Source organism: Macaca thibetana, chromosome 7, assembly GCF_024542745.1.
Source record: "Macaca thibetana thibetana isolate TM-01 chromosome 7, ASM2454274v1, whole genome shotgun sequence".
NCBI lineage: Eukaryota > Metazoa > Chordata > Mammalia > Primates > Cercopithecidae > Macaca > Macaca thibetana.
In genome coordinates this window covers 166,214,790-166,229,736 of record NC_065584.1, presented here as the reverse complement: position 1 = coordinate 166,229,736, position 14,947 = coordinate 166,214,790, and the positions used below count along the sequence as shown (strand labels likewise).

General features: G+C 46.3%; 1 protein-coding gene across 5 annotated transcripts in view; it reads right to left on the bottom strand.

Moving 5' to 3' along the window:
• The window catches only part of IL16 (interleukin 16), a 129,632-nt gene extending 114,928 nt beyond the window's left edge, over nt 1–14,704 (bottom strand). For 2 of the 5 annotated variants that reach the window (XM_050798549.1, XM_050798550.1), the window contains exon 1: nt 14,255–14,704. In XM_050798549.1, coding sequence (XP_050654506.1) covers nt 14,255–14,294 — 40 coding nt within the window. In that variant the 5' untranslated portion in view covers nt 14,295–14,704. Of the gene's footprint in view, nt 1–116; nt 401–13,726; nt 14,230–14,254 lie in introns of those variants that run through there. The other 3 variants (XM_050798551.1, XM_050798554.1, XM_050798553.1) reach the window with 3 other exon arrangements.
• Between the last annotated feature and the right edge of the window lie 243 nt (nt 14,705–14,947).

Genomic DNA, 14,947 nt, shown 5'->3' with positions numbered 1-14,947 from the left:
ATATGAAGTTACATCCTAGCAACCAAGACCCTCCCCATTCAGGTCAGAGAGACCAGCCTCCTCCCTCTGGTAACAGCCACCTGGACAGAGCAGTTGCCTGATAGACATTCACTCACCTGGTGCCCACCTACCTCCCTATGCACTGTCCCCCAGGGCTGCCGCCTCCCTTGCTCCTCTCTCCAGCTGCCCAGCAGGGATTGCAGCACCACTTATTCTCGGACAGCCTGTGGCCCAGGCCTGGGTCAGAGCCGGCAAGGATTGAGAAATGGACGCTCAGTTCTCAGATGGAGGCCAGCCTTTGAGTCAGATCCCAGGCTCCGATAGTTGAGATGCTGTGAGTAGGACACAATATTCACCACCTGCTCTGGACAGATGACTCAGGACAAATGTGTCCCACCTGGCATGGATTTGCTCGAAGACTCCCGATCTGAGCCATCTGACTGCTCCACGTGAAAAGGCTTGATCCAAAAAGGGGGACAGCCAGTGCTGAGAAGCTCAGCCTCGGAACAAGGTCCACCATCTGCTGGGCTGGCCGGCAACACCCAGGAGGCAAACCCAGTGCAGAGCCACAGAACCATAGTGAAGTTCCTTGGTCCAGCCCAGCTGCCCCTGCCTTCTTTGGACAACACAGAAACGACTAGGAGAGCAGAAAGATAGCAAACATGACTCGGTGCCTACAATGTGCCTGGCACACTGCTAGGAGCTTTCCATAAACCTCATCACATGCTGGGAGCTATGGCACATGCCTATAATCCCAGCTACTCAGGAGGCTGAGGCAGAAGGATCAGTTGAGCCGGGAGGTTCAAGACCAGCCTGGGCAAACCATAGCGAGAACCCATCTCAAATTATATAAAAATTTAATAAAAAGAGAAAAAAAAGTCACATACAATCCTGCCATCAATCTGGTAAATATATCACCTACTTTACAGACAAAGCCACTGCACAAACGTTCATTAAACACCTACTGTGTGCCATGCAATTTCCCCAAGGTCACATAGTTAGCAAGTTAGCAAGCCAAAATCCACCTGTCTCCAAAGCCCAGGCATTTTCCATAGCATCTCATTTCCTGTCTGTGCCACCCTTTCCCAAAAGCAACAGACTGGCTCTCAGAAGCTTACGTAAATCAGTGGTCCTCAAGCCAGCTGCATCAGCAGCATCTGCTAGAAATGCAAGCTCTCAGGCCCTGGCCTAGACCTCCTGAAGCAGCACCTCTGGACATGGAGCCCAGCACTCTGTTTTCACAAAGCCTCCAGGTGATTTTGGAGCGTGCTCAAGTGTGACAGCCCATGACCTAATGTATACAGAGCATGTTGAAAATTGCAGCATAAAAGAATGGGGCACTTTTGTGTGTGTCCTGTTGGCATTACTGTCATGAGACTAGAGTGCCTTTCCCCCACGTAGGCCCTTGGAGAATCTAATCGTAGGGTGGCATTTAACCCATCTGCCCCCCAAAGAGCATCCCACACATCTCTCCTAAGCTCAGTCTCTGTGAGCCGTGTGTATGTGCTAGCCTGAGGTTTTTGTATGGACCTCTCTTCTGAAGAATGGAATGTTTCCCAATGCTCAGCACCAAATGTTTCAGGGCTTCCTGGGGGCTTTAATGAGGGTGTAGGTGCAACCTGTAGGAAGCCCTTGAAATTCCATGCAAGGCTGCGAAGATCTAGCCACTGCTGCTGGAGAACCCAGGCCCACGGTCGCAAGGGAAGCATGGGAGGAGGGAGTACTTTATCTGGGGATAAAGCTGCCTTTGTCAGCAGGCACAGGGGACATTGTAGGGCTCAGTCTGGAGTGCAGTGAAGAAATTTCTAAATTGCAAGGAGTTAGCGCCTCTGTCAGTGTCGCCTGCTCAGCTCACACCCACAATCTCTCTCACAATGGCCCGGGTGCGGTGGGGCCAGGACAGACATCGGGTCCCACTTCCATCTTGCTCTGGCAGAGAGGCTGAGGAGCAATTTAGCACCCCAGGGCTACGGAGGCTGGCCTTGCCCTTCTTGGATCCTGAGGCCTGGGAGGGCCCCATAGCCTCCCTCCTCCACTAAGTCTAAGTTCTCTCTTGTCATCGGTACCTGAATCCAGTTCCTGCCTCTCCCTCTTTTTTCAGAAGATCTCTTCTTTCTCACTCTCAGAAGGTAATTATTCCAAAGTAGCTGAGACTTGGCCCTGATTTTTCCTAATACAGGGTGGTTTGTGCTTCAAGGTGGAAATTTTATCACCCCTGTCCCCTTCAGGATATTCTGCAGAAGAAGAAGAGTCTCCACCCTGCCCAGCGCTCCACAGTCCAGCTCACTGCAAGCCAGAAGAGAAAGGGAGGAAGACGCAGCTGAGAGAGCCCCGCCCTGGATAGAACCAGGAAGTTCAAGCACCACTTCAAGCTCAACCAAGAGCTTCCTATGCAATCTTGGTAATTCGCAGCCTTAGTGTGCTACGATCAAAAGTAGATGAAATTAATTTTCCGCCAGAAGAAATAAGAAGCTTCTACTGCACAGTGTTACTGAGAGAATGAGGCAATAGAGGTGGAAGCATGCTGTCAACAGCTAACCAAGCGGAAGCCTGCTCACCTTGTTGGCCTTCCAGCCCACGGAGCGGAGAAATCTGTTGAACAAGTAATTCTGATGCTAGCTAAAGTTCCATAACCAATAACGTGCATTTCCTTCTAATTCTCCTCTTTTTTAATTACAAAATTTTATTTCCAAAAGCAAATTTTTAATTATGTAAATTTTTAATTCCGGAAATTTTAATTACTAAATTAAAATTACAAATTTTAAAAAATTAATTTAAAAATTTTTTATTTTAAAAATTCTAATTTAATTTTTTAAAATTAAAATTACAAGTTTAAATTTAATTTAAAAAATTAAAATTATAAATATTTTTAGTTTCAAAATTTTAATTACAAATGTAATATATATTTGTTGTGGCAGGTAAAAACATTCAGAAGGCAAAAAGAAAGTGTATCCTTAAAACGACATAACAGGGTCATCTCCTATTCTGTTCAAACAATGGCAAAATAAAGAGCTTAGAATCAGAGCAATAAGCCCCAGCTTCTGTACTAAGTGGCTCTGTCAACTGCAAGTCCTTTTACCTTGCTGAGTCTCAGTTTCCACGTCCACAAAATGGAAACAATAACTCAACAATCTGACAGGGTTACTCAGAGGTCTGAGCAAGGAGCTGTCTCGCAGTCTATAAAATGCCTTGGGAATTCTTTATGCCGTACACTTTCGGTCATGCGAACTGTATTATCATGATGCAGAATATAATTTAACAATTTTAACTAGTAACGTAACATCACGACATGATGATAATAAATTCTCTTCGCATTTAGCACTTTCAACTTAGAAAGATGGTTGAGGCTAAAACTTGACGATTTTATTGTATGTCCCCACTTACGGATGCAAACACTGAGACTCAGAGAAGTTACATGTCCAAAAAGTGCGCATCCAAGGCTATGCAGTCAGAAGCCATTGGTCCCTTGATTCCCGCTCCCGGGGTCTCTTCTCCTCTTTCCCTGGCCCACAGCAACGTATAGATTTAAACCAAAGGTTTTAACTTCATACAAAAACTCTAGCTGACTTTCATCTAGGCCATGCTGCCCTCTTTCTGGCCTTTTTTTCTTTCAAACTGTCCAATGGGCTTGCATCCTTTCAAAGTAATATTCCATCACTAAGGTACCATACAACTAAAACAAGCAACTGAAGCCAGCCCACAGGCAAATATACCACACACGTGCCAACAACTCCCAAATTCACTTCTCCAGCCTTGGACTTCTTGAATTCTGACTCTTTTTTCCTACCACTTGCTTAACATCTTCAGCTGGGGTTTAACTTGCATTTCAAAAGTAACACTGCCTGGCTCTTATTCAGTGAGGCAAAAAAAAAAAAAGAAAAGAAAAGAAAAGAAAAAGAAACACTGCCAAATACTACTCTTGATTTCCCCCTAATAAAATGTTTCTTCCCTAAACTTCCACATTTTGGTAGTTGTCACTAGCATCCATCAATTTCCCAAGCCAAAATCCTCAGTATCAAGGTGGGAAGAACATAGACTCTGAAGCCAAAATTCCTGGGTTCATCTCGCAGGTCTATCCCTGCCCAAATGCATGATCATAAGCAAGCAAAGAGGCACATGTCTGTGGACTGTTTTTGTCATCTATAGGATGGCTAGTGCACTAACATCTACCTCACAAGGTTTGTTTAGGACTAAATGTGGTAATACTTGTGAGGTTCTTAGAATAGTTCCTGCCAGAATAAGCCCTCTGTGAGCTTTTATTCATCTTGATCCCTCTGTCTCTCTGACCTTCCGCATCACATCCAATTTATCAGTGATTCTCGTTGGCTCTATCCCCAGAAGCTATCCCACTTTCTTTCTGCTTCTCTCCGTCTTCACTGCTGCCACCCTCCTCTTACCAGTGCCTCTTGCCTGATTATGGCTTTCACCTTCTAACTGGGATTCTGGTTCCTACCTAGACCTTCATAATCCATTTTTCACATAATAGCAGGTAGGCTTTTTGAAAATATAAATTGGATCATGACATTCGCCAGCAAAAAATTTGCAAGGGCTTTGAATTACTTTTAAAAACTGTTTTTTGTTTGTTTGTTTGTTTGTTTGTTTGTTTTTGAGACAGCATCTTGCTCTATGGCCCAGGCTGCAGTGGTAAGATCATAGCTAACTGCAGCCTTAAACTCCTGGCTCAAGCAATCCTCCAGCCTCAGCCTCCCGAGTAGCTAGGATAACAAGCACATGCCACCACATTTGGCTATTTTTTTTTTTCCTGTAGAGACATGGTCTCTCTATGTTGCCCAGACTAGTCTCGAACTCCTGGCCTCAAGCAATCCTCCTTCCTTGGCCTCCCAAAGTGCTGGGATTATAGGCATGAGCCACTGCACCCAACCACTTTTTTAAAAATTTAATAAACTTTACTGTTCTAAGCAGTTTTAGATTTACAGAAACATTGCACAGAAAGTACAGAACTCCCAAATACTGATCTCCCTCTCCACACACACAATTTCCCATACTATTAACATCTTGCATTGGTGTGGTACATTTTTACAATTGATAAACCAATACTGATACATGATTATTAGCTAAAGTTCATGGCTTACATGACGGTTCACCCATTGTCTTGTGCAGTTCTATGTTCTGACAAGTGTATAGCGTTATGGATCTACCACTGTAGTATCATACAGAGGGATGTATTTACTGCCCTGAAAATGCTCTGTGCTCCACCCCTTCCAAAGGTTTTGCATTGTTTTTCAAAAAAATACCCAAATTCCTTACAATGTCCCAAAGGAGCTACATGATCTCACCCTTGTTTATCTCCCAAACTTCAGCTTCCACCTCTGCCTTTCCTACTCGCTGCAACCCAAAGTCACCCTGGCCTTCTGGCTCTTTCTTGAATAAGCCATGCCCATGTCACCCGAAGGTTTCTGCCTTAGTTGTTTTCTCTTACAGGAAAGTTCCACTTCCAGATCTTCATATGGCTGGCTCTTCCGACTCCACATCTTAAGTGGGATCTTTCTTGTCCACTCCTAAACCAGGCACTCACTGTTACCTCTCCTTATTGTATATTCTTCATAGAACTTGCCAGCATTTGAAGCTGTCTTGTTAGTCTGCTTGGGTACCTGCATACCATCCATCCACCCCATCTAGGTCCCACACAGGGACCTCATCAGCCTGTTCACTGTGGGGTCCCCAGCACTAGAGCATGCCTGGCCCATAAAGGGTTGATAAACATTTACTGAGTGAATCAATGCACAAATGAATGAATAAATAAATGACCAATGCCACATAATGAGTTTCTACATTTGGTTGTAGTTTCAAGTTTACAAAGAGCTCTTCCAGACATTTCCTTTGCGTAATTTATGTGATTAGGCCCAGGTTTAAATGGAACTTAAAAAACATATTCACAGTATCTCTCTTAGCTCCTAGAAGCCACAGATTAGGAAACAGAATGTTCTCTCCAAGGGAAGAGAGTTTAGTTCCAAGAGCATTCATGACTCTCTGGACATGACAAGAGGAATCACTTGGTTTAATTCATGACTCCAAAACAAAGAAAAAGTACTTAGAGATACAGAACCTCAGCTGATTAATAACAGCAACAACAAGCATCTGTACAGCACTTGCTGTGGGCCAATGGAGAGGCTGAGGCAACTCCATTTTGGGTGCTAATCCCCCATGTTGGCTTCTGATTAACTCCAGTTCCAGGAAAGTCTCGTAAGATTTCTAGTCTATCTACTGTTCCTTGTATAAGAACATGTACTTATCCTGCCCTTAGGTCAAAACAATCTCAATGTTATTGTACTTACCATAAATTCTGACCTTGAGCAATCTCCCTACCCATTCCTTCTGAAGCACTGTGCCCTTCTCCTATGATATATAAACCCTGGGTCTGGGGTGTAATGGTGGGGATTCACCATCTTGTCTCGCCATCCTAGACACAGACGTGGCTTCTGGTCATAAGTCCCTATTCAACATTTCTTTCTAAGAAACTGGATTTTTCAGCTTCTTTCTTTGGCCCCTCAACTTCCTCAGCCTTTCGGGGTAGATTTGCCTAGGCCTGCTCACCATGGAACATCTAGACACAAGGCTGAGGAGTATCCACATGGTATCTTGCTCCACAATTCACTTGGAGGGTTGGTACCATAATGATTTCCCCTTTTTCTTATGAGAAAGGGAGGAAGAGACATCACAGGGAGTAAAACAACTCAAAGCCCAAAGCACAGAGCCGGGAGGTTAACCCAGGATTATCTGACAACAAAATCCAGTCACTTCTCATCCTTGTAACAAAAGCTGAGTAAGTGAACACTGCCGTGCTGAGCATCTAGAGCTCCCTATCCATCCCCTTCAGCCCCATCACATGGCTGGGCTTAGAAAGGGTTAAACGCCACGGCGGGAGGGAGTGGTCAGTGCCTGCGTGGTGCTATTTTTAAGGCCAAGATTAGGATGGTTTGCACAGCACCACCTGGCAATGAGAAAAGGCCAGGTATTAATGAACGACACACCCAGGGGGAGAAGGGGGAGAATGTTTCCACTCAGCAAGACTTTGGCAGGAACCGTGTGTTCAGTTTGGGGTCTTGCCTTTTACAAGGGTGTGGAGGTAGTTGAGTCCCTCGTCTTTTCTGGCTGTCACAGAATGGCCGAGATGCCCTGGCCCACGCGGCTTCAGACGGGACAAGGGTGGAGTTCGAGGTGGATGGTGCCGGGCTGTGCAAAGCAGTTATTTGTCCCACGCTTTCAGTCTTTCTGCCCACACAAGTATCTGAGGAACGCCGCTTCCTGCCTTGCATCAGAAAGCAACATTTTTAAAGATTAAGAAATCCCTACTTTCTTCTCTTAATTTGTTGTTGTCATGACATGACTGACTCAATAAGTAAAAATTTTAAATCCCTGCCCAAGGACACAGGCTTGTCTCCCCCACGCTTGAAGTTCCTCCAGATGCTTCGTGCGTCCTTCCACCTCCACATGTCAGCACACTCTGTCCTTTCTAAGCAAGGGCCTCAACAAGCCCTGCCTCCAGCGAACTCTCATATGTTTTTCAAGGTTTGGCGCAGAATCACCTCCTCCAGGAAGACTTCCCTGACACCCCCTCCCAACTCACACATTAAATCAGGAGTTGCCTTGACTGGACACAGTGGATCAGACCTGTAATTCTAACTCTTTGGGAGGCTGAGGCAGGAGAATCACTTGAGACCAGGAGTTCAAGACCAGCCTGGGCAAGACCCTGTCTCCACAGCAAGACCCTGTCTCTACAAAAATAAAAATGAAAAGTTAGCTTGGTATGGGCCAGGTGCAGTGGCTCATGCTTGTAATCCCAGCACTTTAGGAGGCCAAGGCAGGTGGATCATATGAGGTCAGGAGTTGGAGACCAACTGGTCAACATGGAGAAACCCTGTCTATACTAAAACTACAAATATTAGCCGGGCATGATGGCGGGTGCCTGTAATCCCAGCTTCTCGGGAAGCTGAGGCAGGAGAATTGCTTGAACCCGGAAGGTGGAGACTGCAGTGAGCCGAGATCGCGCCACTGCATTCCAGCCTGGGTGATGGAGTGAGACTCCGTCTCAAAAAAAAAAAAAAATAGCTTGGCATGGTGGCATGTGCCTGTAGTCCCAGCTACTTAGGAGGCTGAGGCAGGAGGATTGCTTAAGCCCAGGCTTAAGCCAGGAGGTCAAGGCTGCAGTGAGCCTTGATCACACCACTGCACTCCTTGTTTCAATAAATAAGGAACTGCCCTTTGATTTGTCCTCTCAAAGCACTCCATGCTAAGCTCTCTCATCTGTGTGTCTGCCTTATCCAGTAAGAGAACAAAGCCTTGCTGCCAGGGGCTGTGCCATATCTTTCTTTGTAGCCCTGGTATTGAGCATAGTACCTGACACAAACTGGATGCTAAGTAGCTGTGAGAGGAAGGGATGAGAGGAGGAAGAGAAAGAAGGAAAAAAGGCAGGGAGGAAGAAGGGCGGAGGAAGAAGGGCAAAGGAAGGAGGGAGAGAGGGATTCTTTGTGATCAGATGTATAGACACAGAGACAATATAGACACAGCAACACATGGATCTAACCTGTTACAGGCACACGTATGCATGTGCACACCCTAGTCACAAGAGGCAGGGTTTGCATTGAAAAGAGCACTGGTCCAGGAGTCCAACAGGCTGAGTTCCTATCCCCTGGGCTACTGCTGACTAGTGTGTGACCTGAGGGAAGCCAGTCCTCTTTCTGAGCATCAGCTTCCTCATCTGTAAAATGGGTTATTATAAGACTTATATAGAATTATCTCACTGCCTGAAATACAGTGGACGTTCAACAAATACCAGCTCTGCCTTCCCTCAGCTCCATCCCGCCTGCAGTGCCCCACACACCCTCTGAAATGGGAAGAAAAGAGCAGCAGTGTGCAAGAGCCAGAAATGCCTGTGTCTATACCCTCCCCTTTTCCGCCTCATAACATCATAGCGATTCAGACGGTTGAAAGCACATCCGCCCGACACTACCTGCAATCTATTTTGTGCTGTTTTTATATTCATCTTGCCAGCGAAAGGCACATGCATTGCCTCCAATGCTGTTCTAGTCTGGACTGCAGCAGGAAATATGAGGACAACTCTAATGGGAACAGCTTGGCACCCATCACCGGGCCTTAGCGTCCATGGGGGCTCAGGTGAGGCCCTCAGGATAGACAAGGACATACAAAGCCTCAATACAGTGCTCATCACCCATGGGGCCCCTGCTCCATCTCCTCTGCCCTGACCTGTTTCTAACCTCACTGTCAGAACCCAAAACTGCAACCCTAATCCCAAGCCCAGAGATAGCCAGGACCACTCTCTGTACCTTGTTGCCCTTTAGCCCAGAATAACCCACGGCTTGGTGCTGCTTTCTTGTCCCAGAACCCCCAGCCAACGTCTGCACTTGAACTCATCATGAGGTCTGCTCACCACCGTTGGGGGCCTTTACAGGCAAGGGTTTTGCACCCATGGTCAAAGGAGGACAAAGCAAGTGTCATACTTTATTTAATCAGGTCTTGAAAGTTAGCAACAAGTTGTGTATTATCAGCAAAAATTGAAAGCAACTGAGAAGGGCACAAGAGAGCTTTATGGGGTGATGATGATGGTAATTTTTTGGGTGGGGGTGGACAAAGTCTCACTGTCACTCAGGCTGGAATGCAGAGTGATACAATCATAGCTCACTACAGACTCAACCTCCCAGACTCAAGCGACCCTCCTGCCTCAGCCTTCCAAGTACCTGGGATTATAGGTGTGCACCGTCACACCCAGCTAATTTTTAATTTTTGTAGAGACGGGGTCTTGCTATGTTGCACAGACTGGTCTTGAACTCCTGGGCATCAGCCATCCCCCATCTCAGCCTACGAAAGTGTTGGGGTTACAGATGTGAGCCACTGCACCCAGCCTGTGATGATAACATTTTATGCCTTGCTAGGGGTGTGCTTTACACTGGGGATATACACTTTTCACAGTGAACTGAATGGTGCACTTAAGATACATACATTTCACTGTATGTAAATCTTACCTGAAAGAACAATAGTAAACAAATATTGAAAGTTAGATGTATGATGAAGTCAAGTTCCACCCTGGAAGGTTCCCCTGTGTAAGTAAGTGCATACACATAGTCTACCTCCAAAGGGAGACCACCTGTATCCTCATCCTACTTTCTGCTAGAGAAGAAGCCAGCGGGGGCTACTTTGGGCCCTTAGGTACTCTTTATTTAATCCCCAACTTATTTGGAAATGCATTCAAAAAATAAGTCGGATAGCCAGGCATGGTGGCTCACTCTTGTAATCCCAGCACTTTAGGATGCTGAGGCAGGGAGGATCACTTGGGGACAGGAGTTCGAGGCCAGCCTGGGCAACATGATAAGCCTTCATGTCTATATTTAAAAAAGAAAAAAATGAGGAAAAAAAAGACAGACGCATGGATGGACAGAGGGATGGAGAGATGGATAGATGTGACAAAGCAAATATAGTAAAATCTTATTTGTAGAACCTAGATAATGGACATAGGTATGTTGACAACAATTCTTTCCTCTTTTCCATATGTTTGAAAATATTTGTGATGATATTTTGGAAAACATAAAATTGAAAGCAAGCCAAGATGTCCATAATATGGGGAATGGTTAAATAAATTACTGCACAGGCATCTGATCTGATTTTCTGAAGTTGGTAAGACTGGTGGTTCAGATAACTTTGTCGGAACTGAGAAGTTATCCACAACCCAGCGTCGAGTGGAAGCATCAGCATGTGAGCAGTATGGATATGCAGAAGGCTCACTGTGCTTTTTCAGCTGCATACTGCTTGCTAAGAGTACAGGCATTAGAATGTAATAGACTCGCCTGCGTTCAAATCTGTCCTGCCACTCATCACCTGGTTGAACTCCCTGTGTCTCATTTTGGTTCACCTGTGAAGTAAAGACAGCAGCATGTACCCCACAGCACTGTAGGTAAGGTCAAATGAGTCAGTGCTCATGAAGGATGGTCCTAAATCAATGCCTAATGCTGAAAGCACTCAGGAAGAGGGAGCTGCTGCTATTACTGAGGGTTTCCAGGGTTCAGGGCAAGGCCCCTCGTAATGACAGATGCACACTCAGGGATTGGCTGCCAGATCCAGATGTGGAGAACAGAGACAACTGGCTGATACACAGGCAGAACCTTGCCCCACCAGCAAAAAGCTCTTATTCCCTTAGCTAACAGGTCACCATAATTTTTTTAAGATGCTGCAAGAAAAACAGACTGGATGGATGTACCCTTATAAAACTCAGTGTCTAGGTTAAGCTGGTAAGATTTGAAACACGTTTCTTTTCCCATCCCTATTCTACAGTTCGCCTGTTTGCTTCTCCATCCCTGCCCCAGCATAACTCCCACACGCCCTTCAGAAAGCAACTCAAATAGCACCTCCTCAGGGAAGCCCCACACTGATCTGCCAGACTAGACCAGTTCCCCTGGTACAGCCTCCCATAGAACTTAACCCTCTTTGCCGTTATATTTATGTGCGTACAGTTGTTTATTTAATGTGTCCCATTAGATCCCCAGAGCCCAGCACAGTGCTTGAAGCATAGAATATTCTAAATAAATTTATTGTAAATAAATTCCAGGCTGGGCATAGTGGCCCACCAGCCTGAGCAACATAGGAAGACTCCATCTCTACAAAAAAAATAAAATTTAGCCAGGCATAGTGGCACACTCCTGTAGTCTCAGCTACTAAGGAGGCTGAGGTGGGAGAACTCCTTGAACCCAGGAGGTTGAGGCCATAGTAAGCCATGATCACGCCACTGCACTCTAGCCTGGGTGACAGATGAGATCCTGTCTCAAAAAAAGAAAGGGAAAAGAAAAGAAAAAAAGCAATGAAAATGAATTCCAAGTGTTTGGGAAAGTGATTTCACTCTTTGTATATTGAAAAGTAAATAGGAAATTAGGAGGAGACAGAGAGTAATAAAACTACATCCAAGTTTGTCCCGGGCAACATTACATAGCTCTTAACTATCAAAGACATATGGCAGTGTCTCATGTGGTTTTACTTTTTTTGAGGGGGGAGAAATGTTGTGGGAGTGTGGGGGAAGGTGTGCAGCAGAATCCTCCTCAAACCCTATGCCCCACCCTCCAGCCCTACGCAGAGCCTCCCTCTGCTTCCCACAGGCCCAGCCCCTCCTTGCTGACAGCTGGCCAAGTCCCAAGGATCCCCAGGTATCTCGATTCATATTTCCCAGCAGGAGTCAAGGCACCTACGGTGGAGACCACAGGACCCAACTATTATTAAGGACACATCCAACCACCATGGCCACATGCTCAGAATCTGCATATGTGAAATAGCAGAGCTGGAGTGTTGTTAGGAGCCATCTCTAGTCCAACACCCTTCCATCCACTTTATAGACGGGGACACTGAGTCCCAGATATGGAAAGGGGCTTATCCAAAGTCACACTGCTATGCAAGGATTTAACTGGACAGGTGTCCCTGCATGTGAATGCCCAATCTTCTAACAGCCTAACTCAGAGAAAAGAAGGGACTGCATCAAATGTATTGAGTAGATGATGGGGCATCGCCCAGATAAGCTCCTCAACCCTGGACCGAGGCGTTCATTCCCACAGCTGGCATAGGGTTGTCTGTGACAACTCACAACTGAGTCCCTCTCCAGAAACTACCTTCAGCCAAAGACAGCTGCCTCGCCCAAGGTTATGCCTGGGTTCCAGGGGCAGCCCACAAGCAATGACTGGTCACTGCAGGGATACAAAACCCCACAGGATCCCCTGGATCTGCTGAGGCCGGTGTTGCAACTGCATCACAGCCCAACTTCTCCATCTGTCTGATTCTGCCTCCCTCACCCCACACTGGTGTTGTTCCCAGAGCACACACCAATGAACTTCGTATGTGCAAATCTCTGTCTCACCATCTGTTACCAGGGAAACGCAACCAAAGGCGGTGCAGCCAGGGTAGGAAGTGGTAAGACCTCCCCGTGAATCAGAGTGAATAAAATGGTTTCACCAAACACTGAGCACCTAGTAAACACCAGGTCAAGTCCCAGTCTCAAAGATCCCCAGTGGAAGTAAATGCATCCATGTCGTCTGCCTCCAAAGGGAGACCACCTGAATGCTCACCCCACTTTCTGCTACACAAAGAGCCAGGGCTACTTTGGGCCCTCAAGTACTCTTTTCTTCATCCTCAAGCCTGTATATCTATGATGGTTGCTGTTTCAGAACAGGGGAGCAGCCTGCTTAGGAGAGCTGACATGTCCTCTGAATATGTACATGCCATTTGGGTCATTTCACATACTTTATCTTAGTTATTGTTTCTGCCTTCCTGTGAGGTAAGAATTTATGACCACCGTTTTGCAAAGGAGGAAAGTGAGCCTTTGAAAACCTTTTCCCAGATAAAGGAGCCTGTCACCTTCAGAGCCAAGATTCCATCCCAGGTGGCCACGCCCCATGGCCCAGGTTCTTATTCCCTATACCCCACTGCCTTTCTTCAGACTTCAGCAGATGCCTTAATGCAGCCTAAGCAAGTGGATGCCAGAGTTCCAGCCATGTCTTTCTGGAGCTAGAAAAGTCAGAATATGCCTTTGACTTGCTTACTTCTCCTTTTTAAGGAAAACTCTTATGCCAAAGTTGCAACGGACCTGAAGTTTCGCCAGTGTTAACTTTAAAAGTTGGGCAGAAGGGTTAAAACGTTTTGCTCTGATGCCTGTTTATGTTTCCAGAGCAAAGGAAGAAGATCGTAATAAGAAATGCTCTCATCCATTGGGCTGTACCTGCAGGAAGGTAGGGGGTCTGGATGGAGGCCCCTCCCAGCTCTCAGATCTTCTCCAGAGACCTGCGCTCCGTTCACTTCTCCCGGAGCTGAGCAGCTCCCTCTTCCGCTCCGCTTCTGCTGAAACTGGAGCGGAGCTGGTGGGGACCCTGACAGCTACAGCGTTTTAGACACTGATGCCTCTGCCCCATGAAGAGGAAGCCAGGGCACACGGAAAGCCACTGCCCTGGCCAGGGTTCACTCTCATCCCTGGGGGGTCCTGCAATTGCCCTTCCTGAACTCTCTGCCAAGCACATGGTAAGCATTCAGCCAGCCTCTGCAAAGACAGGCATTGTGTCCTACTGCAGCACACATGTGTGCCCCCACACACTTACATGTGAGCACACACACCACTGACACACTCACTCATATACTACACAGTGTGGCCAAAACCATGCTTCCACTCCCCTGGGAGGTCGTCAGGAAGGGTCCACCCCTGCATTCCAACCTCCCCTGAGTCCCCTGCGATAGGAGAAGCAGCTCCACTCACCGTTCTGCCTTCTCGGGAAGACTCTCTTCTGCAAACTCATCACACAGGGTTTGAAGGAGGGAGAGAGAGTTGTCAAAAGTTCCTCCAAACCAGGATCAGGGGTCCATGGGAGGGTCGATGGCAGCTTCTCGACTGGGAGTATTTGAATATGAGTTAAAACTACAAAGTAACTCCTCGTTACAACTGTTTTTTTCCTCGGCAGGGAGGGAGAAAAAAAAAATCCCTTTCCCTCTGCCAGAAAATCTTTAACGTTTCACAACGGTCGTTTCCAACTCCTGCCCTCCTTGAGAAGCAAATGTGTATAAAGGCAATGTTATTTCACTGAATCAAGCCCTCAGATCATAAGCCTTTTCCTGTACCACAAACAGAAATGTAAAACCTCAAACTTTCCTTTGGACTTGGAGTCTGTTGTGAGAGGGCAGAACACAACCCCTTCTGAGGTCTAATGTATGGAAAATGTGCCGCACTGTTTAGATCATCGCAAGCACTTGAATCTCTGCCCCTCTCTTCTACTGTTTTTTTTTTGTTTTTTTTTTTAATGAGTTCTGGTGTGTTTATGTAATTGCATGGGACAAACACAACACCTAAAATCCTTGCCCAAAGTTGAAGTGATTCATTTTCTCCTTCACACACACCACACACAAACACAGTGCCTGTTTAATCCAAGTGAAAACGCCTTTCATAAAATCTGCA